General features: G+C 43.8%; 1 protein-coding gene across 1 annotated transcript in view; it reads left to right on the top strand.

Annotated features, from left to right (window-relative positions):
• Positions 1–23,151, top strand: part of VIT (vitrin) — a 61,774-nt gene that overhangs the window by 27,391 nt on the left and 11,232 nt on the right. Inside the window, exons 7-12 of the mRNA XM_038773060.1 lie at positions 4,746–4,802; positions 10,154–10,198; positions 13,246–13,308; positions 18,461–18,608; positions 20,160–20,263; positions 20,629–20,855. Coding sequence (XP_038628988.1) covers positions 4,746–4,802; positions 10,154–10,198; positions 13,246–13,308; positions 18,461–18,608; positions 20,160–20,263; positions 20,629–20,855 — 644 coding nt within the window. The remainder of the gene's footprint in view (positions 1–4,745; positions 4,803–10,153; positions 10,199–13,245; positions 13,309–18,460; positions 18,609–20,159; positions 20,264–20,628; positions 20,856–23,151) is intronic.

A 23,151-nucleotide genomic window follows, 5' to 3' on the forward strand; every position in this document is an offset into this window, starting at 1 on the left:
AATGTCATTCTATTGTAAATAAACCCCAGCTATCTCTTTTGTCTAAAATACGTGAAGTGGTGTTTGCGACTGTGAATTTGAACATAATCTCCTTTTCATTCCGGCATCAAGTCACATGGGGGACCTGTATGTAGTTTCAGGATTAAATTTCATTTGCTAAATCGGGACCTCCTTGCTGCCTCCTAAGGTGGTGTCTGTACTTATAATCATTTTTTTAAATCTTCCAACACCCACTCCAAGAAAAACTTTAAATATTAGTTAAAGTCCAGGAGTTCATGAGGTTCACACTAGAGAAACAGCGTGGCTCAGTGGAAAGAACACGGGCTCTGGAGTCAGAGGTCATGGGTTCAAATCCCGGCTCCGCCAGTTGTCAGCTGTGTGACTTTGGGCAAGTCACTTCACTTCTCTGGGCCTCAGTTACCTCATCTGTAAAATGGGGATTAAGACTGTGAGCCCCCCGTGGGACAACCTGATCACCTTGTAACCTCCCCAGTGCTTAGAACAGTGCTTGGCACATAGTAAGTGCTTAATAAATGCTATCATTATTATTATTATTACAAATGACAGAAAATGGATTATCCGAACTCTGGTTATTGGAATAGTTTTCTAAACAGGAAAGTTTGACTAGGAGTAACAAAATAATGATAGTAACAGATTATTTTTTAATTGATTATTTAATTATTTTTTAATTAAGACTGTGAGCCCCCCGTGGGACAACCTGATCACCTTGTAACCTCCCAAGCGCTTAGAACAGTGCTTTGCACATAGTAAGTGCTTAATAAATGCCATCATTAACAGGAGACAGAGGAGTCCAAATAATACCTAATCAACAGAAGTTGATTCAGAGACAGTAATTACAAGAAGCTGACGTAAAGGATGAGTTAAGGATGATAAGCAGTGTTTCCTAGGAGGAGCCTGGGAGTCAGACAACCTGGGTTCTAATCCTGTCTCCACCACTTGCCCGCTGTGTGACCCGGGCAAGTCTCCTAACTTCTCTGTGCCTCAGTAATCCTCAGAGAATGCCTCAGTAATGCCTCAGTGTGCCTCAGTAATCCCTCAGAGAAGCAGCGTGGCTAAGTGGAAAGTGGAAAGAGCACTGGCTCTGGAGTCCGAGGTCGTGGGTTCAAATCCCGGCTCTGCCCATTGTCAGCTGTGTGACTTTGGGCTAGTCACTTCACTTCTCTGGGCCTCAGTTCCCTCATCTGGAAAATGGGGATGAAGACTGTGAGCCTCCCGTGGGACAACCAGATCACCTTGTAACCTCCCCAGTGCTTAGAACAGTGCTTGGCACATAGTAAGCGCTTAATAAATGCCATTATTATTATTATTATAATCTCTAATGCCAACCTACTTAGGGTACTGAAATCTCATCTTTCTCTCCACTGACCTTTCGATTACATCTTCTCTGTGGACTGAAGCTCCTTCCCCTTTCATAGCTGCCGGACCACCACTCTTTGTAGGTGGGGATTGTATCTACCTACCTTATTACATTCTACTCCCATAAGTGCTTAGTACAGTGCTCTGTATAACATGGGCACTCAACTACCATTAATTGATTTCCTCATCTGTATAAGGGGAATAAAAATATCTGTTATCCTTCCCGTGTGGGAAAGAGACAATGTCTGGTCAACTTATATCACATCAATCCTAGTGCTTAGGACAAATACTTTGCATGTAGTAAGCACCCGTTCACCTCCTCCAGGAGGCCTTCCCAGACTGAGCCCCTCCCTTCCTCTCCCCCTCGTCCCCTTCTCCATCCCCCACATCTTACCTCCTTCCCTTCCCCACAGCACCTGTATATATGGATATATGTTTGTACATATTTATTACTCTATTCATTTTACTTGTACATATCTATTCGATTTATTTTATTTTGTTAGTATGTTTGGTTTTGTTCTCCGCCTCCCCCTTTTAGACTGTGAGCCCACTGTTGGGTAGGGACTGTCTCTATATGTTGCCAACTTGTACTTCCCAAGCGCTTAGTACAGTGCTCTGCACACAGTAAGCGCTCAATAAATACGATTGATGATGATGATGATGATTTAACAAATACCAAAGTCATTATTTTTAAGGGTGTTTGTTCAGCGTTTAATATATGCCAGGCACTGTACTAAGCACTGGGGTAGATACAAGCTAATCAGCTTGAACACAGTCCATGCCCCACGTGAGGCTCACAGTCTTACCCCCCATTTTACAGATGAGGTGACTGAGGCACACAGAAGTGACTTGCTCTAGGCCACATAACTGACAAGCAGCAGAGCCAGGATTAGATAGAACCCAGGTCCTTTTGACTTTCTATCTAGTAGGCCACGCTGCTTCTCTACCACAACAATATTATTGTTATTGTGGTGGAATGAAGACTGAACGTTGCGCACTGGGTCAGATTGCTCTCAAATAGTTTGTAATAAACTAACCTCCAACTCTGAGAAGCAGCATGGTCTAGTGAACAGAGCATGGGCCCAGAAATCAGAAGAACCTGGGTTCTAATCCTGGCTCCAACAACTGTCTGTGGTGTAACCTTGGATAACTCACTTCACTTCTCTACACCTCAGTTACTGCATCTAAAAAGGGGATTATGACTGTGCCTCATGTGGGACAGGAACTGGGTCCAACCTGATCTGCTTGTATCTATCCCAGTACTTAGTAATAATAATAATAATAATAATGGCATTTATTAAGCACTTACTATGTGCAAAGCTAAGTGCTGGGTAGGTTACTAGGAGATCAGGCTGTCCCACGGGGAGTTCACAGTCTTCATCCCCATTTTACAGATGAGGTAACTGAGGCCCGGAGAAGTGAAGTGACTTGCCCAAAGTCACACAGCTGACAATTGGCGGAGCCGGGAGTTGAACCCATGACCTCTGACTCCAAAGCCCGGGCTCTTTCCACTGAGCCACGCTGCTTCTCTTAGTACAGTGACTGGTACGTAGAAAGTGCTTAATAAATACCGCAATTATTATTATTATTATTAGACCTTCCTTCTAATTAAGAGGACCCTGGCAGTCAGTGATTATGGGCCTACTCCATCCTCTTTTCTCCTTTAAACCACGTGAAGTGGTCACTAAGAGTGTTAAGAAGGCCCTTTGCTCCCTTCCTTGCTAATCTGTGGCACAACCTTACTTCACACCACCTGGTTCCTTGAGGAAGTAAATCTCCAGTCTTTTTCTTCTCACCACCCACCCATGTACCATCCAGGGAAGCAGCGTAGCCCAGTGGAAAGAGCCCGGGCTTTGGAGTCAGAGGTCATGGGTTCAAATCCCAGCTCCGCCAACTGTCAGCTGTGTGACTTTGGGCAAGTCACTTCACTTCTCTGTGCCTCAGTTCCCTCATCTGAAAAATGGGGATTAAGACTGTGAGCCCCCAGTGAGACAACCTGATCACCCTGTAACCTCCCCAGCGCTTAGAACAGTGCTTTGCACATAGTAAGTGCTTAATAAATGCCATTATTATTATTTTCCCAAGACAATTAAAGGTATTTGTTGAATACTTAGGACTTTGAAGAGGGCAGTAAAGTAGACATAGTGCCTGCTCTCAAGGAGCTTGCAGTCTAGACCATCCAACCCTAGCTCATATTATGGTCCGATCAATCAGTCAATCATATTTATTGAGTACGTACTGTGTGCAGAGCACTGTACTAAATACTTGAGAGGCTATGCTATGTCTCCCCTGCCCACAAGGAGCTTACAGTCTAGAGGTGGAGACAGACATTAAAATAGATTTAAGATACGTATATAAGTGCTGTGGGATGAATAAAAGCACAAATCCAAATGCCAAGGGTGGCACAGAAGGGAGAGGGATTCTCTAGACTGTGAACTTATTGTGGGCAGGGAATGTGTCCACCAACTCTGTTAAAGTTTGTTGTTATAATGTACTCTCCCAAGCGCCTAGGATGGTGCTTTGCACGCAGTAAGCACTTGATAAATACGATTGAATGAATGAAAATGTACTCTCTTAGGCATTTAGTACAGTGCTCTACACACAGTAGGTGCTCAATATAGGGGTAATGCCTGCTTAGTCAAGGAAAGCCATCATCTTTCTTTACCTCTGCTTCTGTCTTTCCATCTCTTTCCCATCCCCCTCCCTCTCCTTACTTTCCACCTATGAAACAACTGTTCTGGAATCCCAGGTAACTTTTAGCATCGTTTTATTCACCGTTCTCTTTTTTATAGAAAAATATTGCTAATAAGGAACTGCACAAATACTAATGAGGACAGAGAAATATTCGTATTCTCCAAAACTCATTAAAACTAACCCATTAACAGTCTGTACTTGAAAAAGGGCCGTCTGTCAGCCCCATTCCTGTCAAAAGCATATTAAGGCTGTGTAAACCACGCACCGTTAAATAGCATTCCCTACTGAAGTATCATTTTAACCTCCTCCGCAGTTGGAATCATTTAAGAGAGTTATTGTAGCACCAGTACAGCATAAAAAATTAATAGTCTGTCTCAGACAGCTGGACAAGCAATTCGGTGGCTGTCAATGCCCCAACTTTTCTGTCATTGCTGAGCTGAAGCCCATTTTCTTGTATTTCTATTTAATAATAATGACGGTATTTGTTAAGCGCTTACTATGTGCCAAGCGCTGTTCTAAGCGCTGCTGCCAACCACAGGGCAAGCCCAGGTTGAACCAGGACAAGGCCAGAATCAAGGTGGGTTTTAATATGGATTGGCTAGATTTGATCATGAGAAGCTCTCTGAGTCAACTGGGTTCAGATCAGTGCCCTGACTGGAAAAATCTTGTCACAGGATTGAGAGCCACTGCAGCCTACACAACTCACCGCAAGACACCGCAGGCCAGTACAGGTAAGAACTTCAACTCACTTTTTAAATAGTCTTTCGTTACCTTGAAAATGAAACTCTGATTGTGACTTTTGGGGCTCAAAACTGGGGGATCAGACCAGACCAGAAGTAAATTCCATCTCACAGCAGGGTCCCCCAAACCAAGAAACTTTAAGCTGTTCATGGGAGAAAACATACTATTTATGAAACAGGAAATAAAAGCTTAGCCAAAATCAGCTCTAAATTCATCAACCCGATATGAAAAGGACAACAGACTCCATTGTTAAAGAGCCCTCAGAAGCCAGTACCTTTCCCAATCTCCTGCTACCAGGCAAATTGATTATTAAGTCACCCAGGTCAGATAAGTGTCCCTATTTTTCCTAAAGATAGCCAAAGATGGAAACTCCTCAACCTCCTGTGGTAATCCAATTGCATTTAATCTCCCTGGTAGTCGAGCTTCTCCCTGCGACTGACTAAAGTCTCAGCAGTCTCAATTTAAATCAATCTTCCTCTTTCTTAATCCTTAATAGGCCTGGAGAACAGCTGGCCAGTATCGACCGCATAAAAGCCCTTCACGTTCTTGGAGACGGCCAAAAGGACCCCCTTCAACCACTTCATTTCTGTCCTTAGCAACCTTAGTTCCTTGACCATCTTTTCTCATAGGATCTATTTTCCAACCCTTTAATCATTTTTGTCCAAGCTCCGGATTCTTTCTGGTTTCTCTACATAATTTTGAGTGGGTTGGCTACTGAAGAATACAGTGAAAGAATGACCCGTATTTCCATTGACATTGTCCCAAGTTGATATTTAAGAAAAGTATTTGCAGGCTCCAATTTGCTTTCCAAGCACTTGGTAAAGTGCTCTGCACACAGTAAGTGCTCAATAAATATGATTAAATGAATGAATGAATTAAATACGATTAAATGAATGAATGAATGAATTTACTTCTGGCCAACTATGATCTCCCAGGCGTTTTTCTGCTTTGCTTGTTTCCAGTCTTTCCCGAGACTACATTTATAGGTTGTTTTTTGGTTGGTTTTTTGCGGGGGGTGAGGGGTGGCAGGGGTGTTGTGCCCAGCATCCTCCCTTGGATTGTTCTGAAACACATTTTACTCTTTCTTACGCAGCGCCATGTTTCCTGCTTGTCTAAATTACTTTGAATTCTACTTAATAATAATAATAGTAATAATAATGGCATTTTTTAAGAGCTTACTATGTGCAAAGCACTGTTCTAAGTACTGGGGAGGATACAAGGTGATCAGATTGTCCCACGTGGGGTTCACACTATTTATCCCCATTTTACAGATGAGGTAACTGACGCACAGAGAAGTGAAGTGACTTGCTCAAAGTCACACAGCTGACAATTGGCAGAGCTGGGATTTGAACCCATGACCTCTGACTCCCAAGCCTGGGCTCTTTCCATTGAGCCATGCTGCTTCTCTACTTCTCAGTCAATCCTTGGTTTCACTGAACACTTTCTGTGTGCAGAGCCCTGAACTAAGGGCTTAGAAGAGGACAATATAACGGTGCTGATAGACACATTCCCTGCCCACGAGGAGCTCACCGTCTAGAATCTGGAGTTAATTCTGTCTTCCTAAGAGTTAGCAACTCCACCCAATTGAATATCAATGGAAAACTTGTTGAGCAAGCTCTTGATTCCTTCATTCAGAACACAGATACTTATCCGTAAGAAATACCATACAATAGCTTCTTATGATGATGATGGCATTTATTAAGCACTTACTATGTGCAAAGCACTGTTCTAAGCGCTGGGGAGGTTACAAGGTGATCAGGTTGTCCCATGTGGGGCTCACAATCTTAATCCCCATTTTTTTCAGATGAGGTAACTGAGGCCCAGAGAAGTTAAGTGACTTGCCCAAAGTCACACAGCTGACAAGTGGCGGAGCCAGGATTTGAACCCATGACCTCTGGCTCCAAAGCCCGGACTCTTTCCACTGAGCCACGCTGCTTCTCTAATACAATAATACAATTATTATTATTATTATTATTACAATAATAATAATACAATAATTCTTATACAATAATGATAATAACAATGATATTTGTTAAGCGCTTATTTTGTGCCAAGCACTTTTTTAAGCACTGGGGTAGATACAAGGTCATCAGGTGGCCCCATGTGCGGCTCACAGTCTTAATCCCCATTTTACAGATGAGTTAACTGAGGTACAGAGAAGTTAAGCCGCTTGCCCAAGGTGACCCAGCAGACAAGTGGCAGAGGCGGGATTCGATCCCATGCCCCCTGACTCCCAAGCCATTGCTCTTTCCACTAAGCCACACTGCCACCTCCTAGTTTGATATTAAACCATGAAGCCCTGTTCCCTTTAGCTTGTAAATTCTGAAGTCAGCTGTGCAGTCATCTAACAATAATATCGTGAAATCCGTACTTTCCCAGCTATTCAATGAGGATATCAGAGAGGATATGGTATAATCAAAAGCCCTACTCAAATCTACACAGAAACCATATCTAGACAGAAACCACTGATTCCTTTGACTTCCCTTCTCTTGTCTGCAATAATAATAATAATAATAATGGTATTTGTTAAGCGCTTACTATGTGCAAAGCACTGTTCTAAGAGCTGGGGAGGTTCCAAGGTGATCAGGTTGCTCACAGTTTTAATCCCCATTTTACAGATGAGGTAATTGAGGCACAGAGAAGTGAAGTGACTTGCCCAAAGTCACACAGCTGACAGAGGAGCTGGGATTTGAACCCGTGACCTCTGACTCCAAAGCCCGGGCTCTTTCCACTGAGCCACGCACCCCTTTCACTATTGGAGAAAGAGATTAAATTTGCATGGTACGATTGGCTCCCCTCTGAGGGGAGCTTCCAGTGCTCTATCAGTCTCCAGTACAGGAGGGAGAGTCACCCAGAGGCATGCCCATTCCATTCCTAGCTTGGGCAAGTGAATTCATTCATTCAATCATATTTATTGAGCGCTTACTGTGTGCAGAGCACTGTACTAAGCGCTTGGGAGAGTACAGAATTAGTAGACATGTTCCCTGCCCATGAATAGCTTTCCATCTCGAGGGGGAGACAGACGTTCATGTGAATAAACAAGTAATTTACAATATACAATTTAAAGATATCATCTGTGAGAGGGACTGAGAAACTATTCAGGTGCCACAAAACAAAGCAGCCCATTAATTCTCTTGGATTCAGTGATACTGGATGGCTTTCAAAATAGCTTTGGCTCCCGGAAAAAGGCTATGCTTTGCACGTAATAAGTGCTTAATAAATGCCATTATTTTAATTATTATTATGATGATCCTCTCTTGCTATGTGATGTTAAGAATGGCTCATAGATGATGCTAATAAACTAATCCAGAAGATGAGCAGGCCATTAATCAATCAATGGTATATAACTTGTACTTCCCAAGCACTTAGTACAGTGCTCTGCACACAGTAAGTGCTCAATACGACTGAATGAATGAATGAATATATTAAGCACTTACTATCATTCCATCGTATTTATTAAGCGCTTACTGTGTGCAGAGCACAGTATTAAGCACTTGGGAGAGTACAGAATTAGTAGACATGTTCCCTGCCCATGAATAGCTTTCAGTTTTGAGGGGGAGACAGACATTCATATGAATAAACAAGTAATTTATAATATATAATTTAAACATATCATCTGAGAGAGAGACTGAGGAACTATTCAGGTGCCACAAAACAAAACAGCCCGTTAATTCTCTTGGATTTAGTGATACTGGATGGCTCTCAAAATAGCTTCGGCTAGCAGACGAAGGCTATGCTTTGCACATAGTAAGCGCTTAATAAATGCCATTATTATTATTATTATTATTATTATTATTATTATTATTATTATTATCCTTTCTTGCCATTTTATGTTAAGAATGGCTCGTAGATGATGCTAATAAACTAATCCGGAAGGTAAGCAGGCCATTAATCAATCAGTGGTATATAACTTGTACTTCCCAAATGCTCAGTACAGTGCTCTGCACACAGTAAGCACTCATTCATTCATTCAGTCTTATTTATTGAGCGCTTACTGTGTGCAGAGCACAGTATTAAGCCCTTGGGAGAGTACAGAATTAGTAGACATGTTCCCTGCCCATGAATAGCTTTCAGTCTCGAGGGGGAGACATTCATATGAATAAACAAGTAATTTATAATATATAATTTAAAGAAATCATCTGTGAGAGAGACTGAGAAACTATTCAGGTGCCACAAAACAAAACAGCCCGTTAATTCTCTTGGATTCAGTGATACTGGATGGCTCTCAAAATAGCTTCGGCTAGCCGACGAAGGCTATGCTTTGCACATAGTAAGTGCTTAATAAATGCCATTATTATTATTGCTATTATTATGATCCTCTCTTGCCATTTGATGTTAAGAATGGCTCATAGATGATGCTAATAAATTAATCCAGAAGATGAGCAGGCCATTAATCAATCAATGGTATATAACTTGTACTTCCCAAGTGCTTAGCACAGTGCTCTGCACACAGTAAGCGCTCAATAAATACGATTGAATGAATGAATGAATATATTGAGCACTTACTATCATTCCACCATATTTATTAAGCGCTTACTGTGTGCAGAGCACAGTATTAAGTGCTTGGGAGAGTACAGAATTAGTAGACATGTTCCCTGCCCATGAATAGCTTTCAGTTTCGAGGGGGAGACAGACGTTCATATGAATAAACAAGTAATTTATAATATATAATTTAAAGATATCATCTGTGAGAGAGACTGAGAAACTATTCAGGTGCCACAAAACAAAACAGCCTGTTAGTTCTCTTGGATTCAGTGGTAATGGATGGCTCTGAAAATAGCTTCGGCTAGCCAACGAAGGCTATGCTTTGCACATAGTAAGCGCTTAATAAATGCCATTATTATTATTATCATTATTATTATTACTTTGGCGGAGACCAAACTTTACATTGCTTTACCCAGCAGATGGCAATAGAGGAAGGAGGTTGTGATCAAGAGTTTACAGGGTGTGTGACAATAGTAGGCGTGTGACATTACTTCACCCAAGGATCATGATTTTTCTTAACTATAAATGACCTTCACTGCCTGGCCGCACTGTAATTTGCGGTGTTCATTCAAATTCTCAGGCTAAACACTGGAACTAAAATTCCATGACACTCGTCCGTGCCGTAACATTTGAGCATATTTGTATTTTTGGCAATTCCACCGCTTTCAAATTAATAAAAGATATTCCCAGTTCTGTAGGCCCAAAAGGGTTATAGGTGTGTGGATTTAAAAAAACAGGCTTCCTTTTTTTCTGGGGGAATTTTGGTCCCACCTAACCTTGACACTGGGCAAGTTGTTCGACAAGTTTTTCAGTCCTATTTTTAATACGTTAATCATGGTTTTGTTTTGAAAACCAGGAGAGACGGATTCATGGAAACCTGAATTGGGTCCTTTCGAAGCAGGTAAGGAAAACCGGTGGATTACCGGTGGATGGGCAGGACCCATCTTGGGAACTGCCCATTTGTATGGGTTGAGTTTTCTGGATCATGCTAAAGTGAAGGAGAACTCTGGAAGTCAACTTGCAAAATGCACTAGATTAAGTTGATCAGTTTTTGCTACAACCACAGCCTCTTCCCTTAATGACCAAGATAGGTAAGAAATATGTGGTGACGTATATTTTTCTCCAAACTGTCACTCCCTCTCAGAGGTCTTGCCAAATCCAATGTCCTCATCTCCATTCTCATGAGAAGCAGCGTGGCTCCGTGGAAAGAGCCCAGGCTTTGGAGTCAGAGGTCGTGGGTTCGAATCCCGGCTCCCCCACATGTCTGCTGTGTGACCTTGGGCAAGTCATTTAACTTCTCTGAGCCTCAGTTACCTCATCTGTAAAACGGGGATTGACTGTGAGCCCCACGTGGGACAACCTGATCATGTTATATCCCCAACACCATAAACGCTCAACAAATATAATTAAATGAATGAATGAAAGGGAAACAAAGAAAATACTAATGTGCCAGGGGAAGTAGTTGCTTGAAATGTTTGGGGGGAAAATTAGCTTCTTCCTAGAGGCCCAAGTATCTTCAGACTAACCATAAATGCTAAAAGAAAGTAATCGTTTGGGAGCATCCAGCACGTGCTTCAGGGCAGATCTAGGTGCTCTACCCAGTTCACGCACTGTGCTAGCTGGAAATTCATTCAATCGTATTTATTGAGCGCTTACTGTGTGCGGAGCACTGTACTAAGCACTTGGGAAGTACAAGTTGGCAACATATAGAGACGGTCCCTACCCGACAACGGGCTCACAGTCTAGAAGGGGGAGACAGACAACAAAACAAGTAGACAGTTGTCAATACCATCAGAATAAATAGAATTATAGCTATATCAATCAATCAATCGTATTTATTGAGCGCTTACTATGTGCAGAGCACTGTACTAAGCGCTTGGGAAGTACAAATTGGCATCACATAGAGACAGTCCCTACCCAACAGTGGGCTCACAGTCTAAAAGGGGGAGACAGAGAACAGAACCAAACATACCAACAAAATAAAATAAGTAGGATAGAAATGTACAAGTAAAATAAATAAATAAATAAATAAATAGAGTAATAAATATGTACAACCATATATACATATATACAGGTGCTGTGGGGAAGGGAAGGAGGTAAGACGGGGGGATGGAGAGGGGGACGAGGGGGAGAGGAAAGAAGGGGCTCAGTCTGGGAAGGCCTCCTGGAGGAGGTGAGCTCTCAGCAGGGCCTTGAAGGGAGGAAGAGAGCTAGCTTGGCGGAGGGGCAGAGGGAGGGCATTCCAGGCCCGGGGGATGACGTGGGCCGGGGGTCGATGGCGGGACAGGCGAGAGCGAGGTACAGTGAGGAGATTAGTGGTGGAGGAGCGGAGGGTGCGGGAGGTGAGGTAGGAGGGGGCGAGGTGATGGACAGCCTTGAAGCCCAGGGTGAGGAGTTTCTGCCTGATGCGCAGATTGATCGGTAGCCATTGGAGGTTTTTGAGGAGGGGAGTGATATGTCCAGAGCGTTTCTGGACAAAGATAATCCGGGCAGCAGCATGAAGTATGGATTGAAGTGGAGAGAGACACGAGGATGGGAGATCAGAGAGAAGGCTAGTGCAGTAGTCCAGACGGGATAGGATGAGAGCTTGAATTAGCAGGGTAGCGGTTTGGATGGAGAGGAAAGGGCGGATCTTGGCAATGTTGCGGAGCTGAGACCGGCAGGTTTTGGTGACGGCTTGGATGTGAGGGGTGAATGAGAGAGCAGAGTCGAGGATGACACCAAGGTTGCGGGCTTGTGAGACGGGAAGGATGGTAGTGCCGTCAACAGAGATGGGAAAGTCAGGGAGAGGACAAGGTTTGGGAGGGAAGACAAGGAGCTCAGTCTTCGACATGTTGAGCTTTAGGTGGCGGGCGGACATCCAGATGGAGATGTCCTGAAGGCAGGAGGAGATGCGAGCCTGGAGGGAGGGGGAGAGAGCAGGGGCAGAGATGGAGATCTGGGTGTCATCAGCGTAGAGATGATAGTTGAAGCCGTGGGAGCGAATGAGGTCACCAAGGGAGTGAGTGTAGATTGAGAACAGAAGGGGACCAAGCACTGAACCTTGGGGAACCCCCACAGTAAGGGGATGGGAGGGGGAGGAGGAGCCTATATACACATCATTAATAAAATAAATAGAATAGTAAATATGTACAAGTGAAATAAATAGAGCAATAAATCTGTACAAACAGATATACAGGCGTTGTGGGGAGGAGAAGGAGGTAGGGAGGGGGGAATGGGGAGGAGGAGAGGAAAAAGGGGGCTCAGTCTGGGAAGGCCTCTTGGAGGAGGTGAGCTCTCCGTAGGAGCCCAATCCAAGCCCAATTTAAGTTCATACCTTTGTCAGCACACTGGAGCTTAGTTGCACCTCTTTCTATTAATCAGTCAATTATATTTATTGATGATGATGATGATAATGGCATTTGTTAAGCGCTTACTATGTGCAGAGCACTGTTCTAAGCGCTGGGGGGGCTACAAGGTGATCAAGCTGTCCCACATGGGGCTCACAGTCTTAATCCCCATTTTACAGAGGAGGTAACTGAGGCTCAGAGAAGTTAAGTGACTCACCCAAGGTCACACAGCAGACATGTGGTGGAGTGGGATTCGAACCCAGGACCTCTGACTCCAAAGCCTGTGCTCTTTCCACTGAGCCACGCATTTATTGTGCGCTTACTGCGTGCAGAGTGCTTTACTAAGCGCTCGGAAGAGTACAATTAACAGAGTTGGTGGACATATTCCCCACTATCCCCCGCATCACTCTCCGCTCTCATCCCAAGGTGCTCCATCTGTGAAATAATGAAATTTGGGGGGGTGAAAGAGTGAACTATAGAGTGATGCAGTAAGAGTGATGGTGCAGGGGATGAAGCCAAAGTGTAAAGCGAGACTGCCCCGCTTTGTCTTTTTCCCACTGGTGAGGTCAGGGCGTCTCTTGTGCCTCTAACTAACCACAGATTTCATCAATATTTCTAGGATTCAGTCCAAAGGATGAACTGAACACAAGAACATTGGAGCCAGTGTCCCAGGGAGACCCAAGTAGGTACAACAAAATCCTGAGCTATAAGATAATTAAGGGCTTATCATTTCTGCTGTATTCATGCCACCAGAATAGAGAAGCAGCGGGGCTCAGTGGAAAGAGCCCGGGCTGTAGAGTCAGAGGTCATGGGTTCAAATCCCGGCTCCACCAACTATCAGCTGTGATCAACTATCAGCCAACTACCTGGCTCCTAGGCCCAAGGTCCATCCACTACACCCTGCTGCTTCAGTAGGAGTCAACCGAATGCAAACCAGGAGGTAAAGGCCACAGAGTGGCCTAGTGGATACAGCACGGGCCCGGGAATAGGAAGGACCTGGGTTCTAATCCTGCCTCTGCTGCTTGTCTGCTGTGTGACCTTGAGCAAGTCACTTAACTTCTCTGTGCCTCAGTTCCCACATTGTAAAATGGGAATTAGGACTGTAAGCCCTATGTGGTACAGGGACTGTGTCCAACCCGATTATCTTGCACCTACTCCAGCGCTTAGAACAGTGCCTGGCACATAGTAAACGCTTAATAAATACCTTTTTTTTTGACAGGGTCAAAGTGGGTTCGTTTTTTTTTCCCCCAGCCCCACTTGAATTCTCAAAGAGTCAGTTCGAGCAATGGTACTTTCTGAATGTCTGGACTGTAAACTCATCATGGGTAGGGAACGTTGTCTACCATCTCTGTTGCACTGTACTCTCTTCCAAGCATCTAGTACAGTGCTCTGCATATAATAAGCCCTCAGTAAAAACCAATGATTGATGGAATAAAGAAACAGTAGCATAACACACCTTGTCCATGACTGGGAGTTGGCCTTTCAAAGTCACCTTTTCCTGCCTCATTTAAGCACTAGTGACCGAACTAACAAGACTGTTGGGATAATATTGCTGAGGTAATTTGGGGCAGCTTCGCCCATTCACGCTGAACTGTGCAGTTGCTCAAATGGCGCTCGTTTCCTGTGCCCTGGCTGAAATCTAATGACCATTTTTCCTGCATTCTGCTGCTCCCACCAGGAATGTAATCCTCTAAACAGTCTTTAGGTTCCGCTGCCAGACACGTTGGTTAAATACACCGTAGGTTGGGTTGAAGAAAGCTTTGGATATGCATATGTAGAGAAGGGCTACAACTTATCTAGAAGGAAGCATTAATAAACAGACCAATCTATCATTTCAGAAAGTTGACAGTGCACACACCTCTTAGGAGAGTCACGCTGACGATTTTTTTAAAGTGGGCTCTCCGTCCTCTCTTCTCTCGTCCCTCTCACCCACTCCCCGTCTCTACTCTCTCCCGTGCACGGTTACAATTAATCATTCGTGACACAGAACATTTCAAAAGTAAATTCCATCCTTCATCCAACAGGCTTCCAACTGCAGTTTATCGTGTCCTCATCTCAAGACACATACCTGCTGGGCTCCCGCAGGCCCGTGCCCCAGGCAAAGATGACACGGGGTTGCCAATCCTCTACCTAGGGACACATTCCAGAAAGTGGGTGAGAAAAAGGTTAACCCCAGCTTCAGTCAGCTAGCGAGCGGAAGAGAATTTCCATGGAAAAAGGGAGTCGGAGGAGGGGTGTTCTAATCCTGGCTCTGCCATTTACCTGCGGTGTGACTTTGGGCAAGCCACATAACTTCTCCATCACTCATTCATTCATTCATTCAATCGTATTTATTGAGCACCTACTGTGTGCAGAGCCCTGGACTAAGCGCTTGGGAAGTACAAGTCGGCAACATATAGAGACGGTCCCTACCCAACATAGGGCTCACAGTCTAGAAAGGGGAGACAGACATCGAAACAAAACATGTGGACAGGTGTCAAGCTGTCAGAACAAATAGAATTAAAGCTAAATCAATCAATCAATCAATCGTATTTATTGAGTGCTTACTGTGTGCAGAACACTGGACTAAGCGCTTGGGAAGGACAAGTCGGCAACATATAGAGACGGTCCCTACCCAACATAAGGCTCACAGTCTAGAAAGGGGAGACAGACATCGAAACAAAACGTGTGGACAGGTGTCAAGTCGTCAGAACAAATAGAATTAAAGCTAAATCAATCAATCCATCAATCGTATTTATTGAGCGCTTACTGTGTGCAGAGCACTGTACTAACTGCTTGGGAAGTACAAGTTGGCAACATACAGAGACAGTCCCTACCCAAGAGGGGGCTCACAGTCTAGAAGGGGGAGACAGAGAACAAAACCAAACATATGAACAAAATAAAATAGATAGAATAGATATGTACAAGTAAAATAAATAAATAAATAGAGTAATAAATACGTACAAACATGTATACATATATATATATATATAAATGCACATCATTAACAAAATAAATAGAATAGTAAATATGTACAAGTAAAATAGAGTGATAAATCTGTACAAACATATATACAGGTGTTGTGGGGAGGGGAAGGAGGTGGGGGGGGTGGGGAGGAGGAGAGGACAAAGGGGGCTCAGTCTGGGAAGGCCTCTTGGAGGAGGTGAGCTCTCGGTAGCGCTTTGAAGGGAGGAAGAGTTCCCTCAGTTCTCTTATCTGTAAAATGGGGTTTCAATCCCTGTTCTCCCTGCTGTATAGACTGTGAACGCCTTGTGGGACAGGGACTGCACCCGACCTGATGATCTTATATAATAATAATACTTGCTAAGTGCTTACTATGTGCCAACCACTGTTCTAAGCTCTGGGGTAGATACAAGTTATCAGGTTAAACACAGTGTCTGTCCTACATGGAGCTTACAGTTTTAATCCCCATTTTACAGATGAGGTTTCTTTGGCACAAAGCATGTAAGTGACATGCCCAAGTGCTCTAGAACTCCTCAACCTTGGCTTTAAAGCACTTAATCACCTTGCCCCCTCCTACCTTGCCTCCCTACCCTCCTACAACCCAGCCTGCATGTTTTGTTCCTCTCACGCTAATCTTCTCACTGTACTTCGATCTCGTCTGTCTCGCTGCCGACGGTTCCTTCATCTGTAAAATGGGGATTAAGACTGTGAGCCCCATATGGGACAACCTGATTACCTTGTATCCCCCACAGTGCTTAGAACAGTGCTTGGCACATAGTAAGTGCTTAACAAATCCCCCCACCCCCGGCCCTACTTCCTTCCCCTCCCCACAGCACTTGTATATATTTGTATAGATTTATTACTCTATTTTACTTGTACATATTTACTATTCTATTTATTTTGTTAATGATGTGCATATAGCTTTATTTCTCTTTGTTCTGACGATTTTGACACCTGTCTGTATGTTTTGTTTTGTTGGCTGTCTCCCCCTTCTAGACTGTGAGGCTGTTGTTGGGTAGGGACCGTCTCTAGATGTTGCCAACTTGTACTTCCCAAGTGCTTTGTAAAGTGCTCTGCGCACAGTAAGCGCTCAATAAATATGATTGAATGAATGAATGAATGAATGACTCTTGTCCACATCCTACCTCTGGCCTGGAACGCCCTCCCTCCTCATATCAGACAGATAATTGTTCTCCCGCACTTCAAAACCTTATTGAAGGCACATCTCCTTCCCTGAGTCAGAAGCCTTCCCTGACTAAGCCCTCCACTCCTCTCCACTTCTCAGCTGGGTGACTCTGGGCAAGTCACTTAACTTCTTTGTGCCTCAGTTACCTCATCTGTAAAATGGGGATTAAGACTGTGAGCCCCACGTGGGACAACCTGATCACCTTGTAACCTCCCCAGCACTTAGAGCAGTGCTTTGCGCATAGTAAGGGCTTAATAAATGCTATTATTATTATTATTATTCTCCCACTCCCTTCTGTGCCACTCTTACTTGCTCCTTCATTCATCCTCCCTCCCATCCCCACAGCACAAATCTATATCTGTATATATCTGTAACTTATTTATATTAATGTCTGTCTCCCCCTCTAGACTGTGAATTCATTGTGGGCAGTAATGTATCTGTTGGTAGGGACCGTCTCTATATGTTGACAACTTGTACTTCCCAAGCGCTTAGTCCAGTGCTCTGCACACAGTAAGCGCTCAATAAATACGATTGAATGAATGAATTTGATGACACCAGACAAATTCATCAACCAACCAAATGTCCCTTTTTCATTCATTCAATCATATTTATTGAGCGCTTACTGTGTGCAGAGCACTGTACTAGGCACTTAAAAAGTATACTTCAGCAATAGAGACAATCCCTGCCCACAGGGGGCTTACAGTCTGGGGGCGGAGGGAGACAGACATCAAAACAAGTAAACAGGCATCAATATAAACAGAATTATAGTTATATACATAAGTGCTATAGGGAGGGGAATGAGGGAGAAGAGCAGAGGGAATGAGTCAAGGTGATACAGAAGGGAGGGGGAGCGGAGGAAAAGGGGTCTTAGTCTGGGAAGGCCTCTTGGAGGAAATGCACCTTCAGTAGATGTGTACCTTATAATAATAATAATGATGGTATTTGTTAAGCATTTACTATGTGCCAAGCACTGTTCTAAGCACTGGGGGAGATACAAGGTTATTAGGTTGTCCCAGGTGGGGCTCACAGTCTTAATCCCCATTTTACAGATGAGGCACAGAGAAGTGAAGTGACTTGCCTAAAGTCACACAGCTGACAAGTGGTGGAACTGGGATTAGAACCCACAACCTTGGACTCCTAAACCCATATGCAAATCACATCCCTGTCATGATCCCTACGGGTCTAATCCCACCTCCCATACTCGCCTGTTGTGTGTCCTTGGACAAGTCACTTAATTAACTTCTCCGTGTCTTATTTTCCTCAGATTCAATACCTGTTCTCCCATCCCCTTTGACTCTGAGCCCCATGTGGGACAGGGGCTGGATCTGACCTGATTATCTTGTGTCTACCCCAAGGCTTAGATCTGTGCTTGGTATATAGGCATTTAAATTTATCATTGCTATTATTATTACATACCCTGGAGGTAGTGGTGCCACTGATAAATATGAGGCGATCATATGAGTTTATTGACTAAATAACTGTTTGAAAACTCTCTTCAAGCTTGCTCTAAGACATGAATTAGTCTATACTACATAATTATGTCCACAGGAAATAAGACGTTGTCCTCTGCTTGTACCTGCCTTAAGAAAAAGTTAAAAGGCATTTTGGTAATTTAGGACTTTGTAGGGGAAAAAGGTAAATGATAAGTTAAATCATATTCTACCTGTCAAGTTGATCAACTTTTTAAAAATGCTTCATCCCACAGAGTGCAAAATCGATCTCTCCTTTTTAATCGATGGAAGCTGGAGTCTTGGCAAACGCCGTTTCCAAATCCAGAAGCAGTTCCTGAAGACCGTGGTCCAAGCTCTGGATGTGGGCCCAGCTGGTCCTCTCGTGGGAATTGTCCAGTATGGGTAAGGGTCAACATTCTCATCCAGAAATCATGCACTGCTCCAAGTGTGGGGAGATATGAGTCACTGCTGTCAACAAATTTCTTGGGCCTCAACCATTTCCTGAAGTTGAAATTACAGGTAGGAAAAACAAGGCAAGCCATCTCACTTCCCCTTTGGAAAACCAGTATGGAAAAATACAGTACATGTAACCTGAGGGGAGGGAAAATCATTTGGCGTTTGTGTCCTCTTGATTCTCCCAGTAGATTAACCCACTGTTGGGCAGGGATTGTCTCTGTTGCCGAATTGTACTTTCTAAGAGCTTAGTACAGTGCTGTGCACACAGTAAGCGCTCAATAAATACGATTGAATGAATGAAAAGCCACTTGAGGCCAGGGATCATGTCTTTTGCTCTACTGTATTCATTCATTCATTCAATCGTATTTATTGAGCACTTACTGTGTGCAGAGCACCTCCACCACTTGTCTGCTCTGTGACTTTGGGCAAGTCACTTAACTTCTCTGTGCCTCAGTTACCTCACCTGTAAAATGGGGATTAAGACTGTGAGCCCCGTGTGGGACAACCTGATTACCTTGTATCTACCCCACCGTTTAGAACAGTGCTTGGCACATAGTAAACGCTTAACAAATACCACCATTATTATTATTACTAAGTGCTTGGAAAGTACAAATTGGCAACATATAGAGACGGTCCCTACCCAACAACAGGCTCACTACTGTATGTCCTAAGTGTCTTATAAAGTGTACTGCACACAATAAGCAGTCAATAATTGTTAGTGAAGATGATGTAGTAAGATCAATCAATCAATCAATCGTATTTATTGAGCGCTTACTGTGTGCAGAGCACTGTACTAAGTGCTTGGGAAGTACGAGTTGGCAACATATGTTAGTAAACTGTTACTAAAGATGTTAGTAAACCGTTTTAAAAATTCATCAGAAAGAATGGCTTTCCAAGCCCTATATAATAATAATGATGGCATTTATTAAGCACTTACTATGTGCAAAGCACTGTTCTAATCATCAATCGTATTTATTGAGCGCTTACTGTGTGCAGAGCACTGTACTAACCCATATGGGGCTTACAGTCTAAGTAGGAGGGAGAACAGATATTTGAGCCCCCTTTTGGAGATCAGGGAACTGAGGCACAGAGAAGTGACTTGCCCAAAGTCACCCAGAAGATGTGATGGTGTCAGGAATAGAACCCAGATCCTCCAACTCCCAGGACCGTGCTCTTTCCACCAGGCTACACTGCTTCCCTAGTTCTCATGTGCAAACAAATCTCATTCCAAATACTTGATATATAAATGATCATTAATATTAGATCGTGTTCTATTTCGTTTATAAACACATATTTGTATTGTTTTGATCAGTTTGGGGATCTTTACATCATTTCCTTTAGCACTTTTGGCTAATACTTTTTTTTCATGGAACCAATTTAAATTGCTAACCAGGATGTAGCACTATTTTATTGCCCTTTTCCAACGAAGGAACAATTTCACGTAACCGAGCGGCAGTAATTTCTGGCTGATTGTCGTTTCTCATTCCAACCTATTAGAGACGACCCGTCCACAGAATTCAACCTGAAGACTCACGCGAATTCCAGAGACCTAAAGGCAGCCATAGAGAAAATTACCCAGAAAGGCGGGCTTTCCAATGTGGGTATGTAGTCTGTGTTCAGCATAATTACAACATCCTAGCAGGAGAATGCAGCGATAATTTGTTTGCCTTCCATCCTTCTGTAAGGAGGAAATTTTAGAGGAGAAAAAGTCTAATGAGAAACCTAGTTGAAGTCCTAACGGCGACTTTATTTCCCCAGCAGAGGCCCAGGGAAGTTAAGTGACTTGACCAAGGTCACAAAGGAGGCAAGCGGCGGAGCTAAAATTAAAACCCGGGTCTCCTGATTCCCAGTCCCGTACAGGCCCCTGCAGGAGAGTATCAAAGGAATATCCTCACAAGCGTTACCGAGGTTATCATCGTTCAGCCTACATTTTGCGAGATTAAGTTTAATTCACTCCTTCCTCCAGGCAGGGCCCTCTCATTTGTCAACAAGAACTTCTTTTCTGATGCCAATGGCAACAGAGGAGGCGCACCCAACGTAGCCGTTGTCATGGTCGACGGGTGGCCCACGGATCGAGTGGAGGAGTCTTCTCGGTTTGCACGAGAATCCGGCATCAATATTTTTTTCATCACCATTGAGGGAGCGGCTGAAAGTGAGAAGCAGAACGTGGTTGAACCCAACTTTGTGGATAAGGTAAAAGCTTCCTTTGGATGTCTAAGCTTTTTGGACCACTTCACAGCCCAGAATATGTAGTTGATGACCCCCTTTTTTTTGTTTTACGTTAATACTGGTGGGTTGGATTTTCTGATCCAACAGAGAACTTGACTAACAGGTATACAGAAGATTCATAATAATAATAATATTAATGGTATTTGTTAAGCGCTTACTATGTGCCAGCTGGGGTGGGGGGCTACAAGGTAATCAGGTTGTCCCACGTGGGGCTCAAAATCTTAATCCCCATTTTACAGATGAGGTAGCTGAGGCACAGAGAAGTTAAGTGGCATGCCCAAGGTCACACAGCAGATGAGTGGCGGAGCCGGGATTAGAACCCACATCCTCTGACTCCCAAGACTGTGCTCTTCCCACTAAGCCACGCTGCTTCGCATCCCCATTTGAAGTTTGTCTAGGAACACTTTTCAGGATGAGAGAAACCAGAGATCCTTATCAGAGCTGAAAACTTTAACAGATAATCGCTCCTCGGCCATAAGGAGGAAAATGAGGCCCTGACTGGCCAAGTAGAAAGTGATTTCAGGAAGGTTAGTCTTTCCTTTGGAAAACTTGCTACAGCGTGTGCCGATCCCAAGGCGCTGTCAATCTGAAGGATGACATGTCAACATGAAGGATGACACTAAAGTGATGAAATGCCATCTATTATGTGCTCAGGAGTCTCAGACCTGCACATCACATCCAACTTCCTAAAGTTCCTCATCAGGGTCATCTCAGCCTCATCCTGGACATCAAAATGTCCCCAAAATGATTCCGGGTGGCTCAGGCAGCCGAGCATATGCCAACAGAGGATAATAATAATAATAATAATGGCATTTATTAAGTGCTTACTATGTGCAAAGCACTGTTCTAAGCGCTGGGGAATTTACAAGGATGAGAATCAGTGAACAGTAAATCCTGCAAGGGGGTTGGGGGTGGAGGAGGGACTCAAATGGAAGACAGGTGATGATGGTTTCCACCTCTGTGAGCCTCCCCAAAACGGAGCTCATTCAGGAAGTTATCAGAGGTGGAATGAAATAAAGATTAGTGTCCTTTTGCCGCGAAACTCCAAGGCATGAGCTGTTGTTTCACTTCATCCAGTCGTATTTATTGAATGCTTACTGAGTGCAAAGCACTGTACTAAGCACTTGGGAGAGTGCAATAAAACAAGAAACCGATGCAGTCCCTGCTCACAGCGAGCTTACAGTCTAGAGGACTGACCCTCCAATTCATTCAGTCATATTTATTGAGCACTTACTGTGTGCAGAGCACTGGACTAACTGCATGCAGGTTCTACCGTTTAGAAGGCAGGCACAACTTGTCCTGATTTCACCCGTGTGGAAGCAGAACCACCACCATAGAACAGTAGAGTACAGCAATAATAATAATGTTGATAATAATAAACATAATCATGGTATTTGTTAAGCACTTACTGTGGGCCAAGCACTGTAGTAAACGCTGGGGTAGGTACAAGCAGCATGGCTCAGTGGAAAGAGCCCGGGCTTTGGAGTCAGAGGTCATGGGTTCAAATCCCAGCTCCGCCAGTTGTCAGCTGTGTGACTTTGGGCAAGTCTCTTAACTTCTCTGTGCCTCAGTTCCCTCATCTGTAAAATGGGGATTAAGATTGTGAGCCCCACGTGGGACAACCTGATCACCTTGTATCCCTCCAGCGCTTAGAACAGTGCCTTGCACATAGTAAGAGCTTAACAAATACCATCATTATTATTATTACAAGATAATCAGTTTGGACACAGTCTCTGTCCTTATGGGACTCACAGTTTAAATAGGATTTAATCCCTGTTTTAACAGATGAGGAAACTGAGGCACAGATAAGTTAAAAGACTTGCCCAAAGTCGCACAGCAGAGAAGTAGCAGAGCCGCGATCAGAACCCAGGTCATTCATTCATTAGAGAAGCAGTGTGGCTCAGTGGAAAGAGCCCGGGCTTTGGAGTCAGAGGTCACGGGTTCAAATCCCGGCTCCACCAATTGTCAGCTGTGTGACTTTGGGCAAGTCACTTCACTTCTCTGGGCCTCAGTTTCCTCATCTGTAAAATGGGGATGAAGATTGTGAGCCCCATGTGGACCAACCTGATCACCTTGTATTCCCCCCCAGCGCTTAGTACAGTGCTTTGCCCATAGTTAGCACTTAATAAATACCACCATTATTATTATTATTACAAGATAATCAGTTTGGAAACAGTCTCTGTCCTCACGGGACTCACAGTTTAAGTAGGATTTAATCCCTGTTTTAACAGATGAGGAAACTGAGGCACAGATAAGTCAA

The sequence above is a fragment of the Tachyglossus aculeatus genome, chromosome X1 (assembly GCF_015852505.1).
Source record: "Tachyglossus aculeatus isolate mTacAcu1 chromosome X1, mTacAcu1.pri, whole genome shotgun sequence".
Taxonomy (NCBI): domain Eukaryota; kingdom Metazoa; phylum Chordata; class Mammalia; order Monotremata; family Tachyglossidae; genus Tachyglossus; species Tachyglossus aculeatus.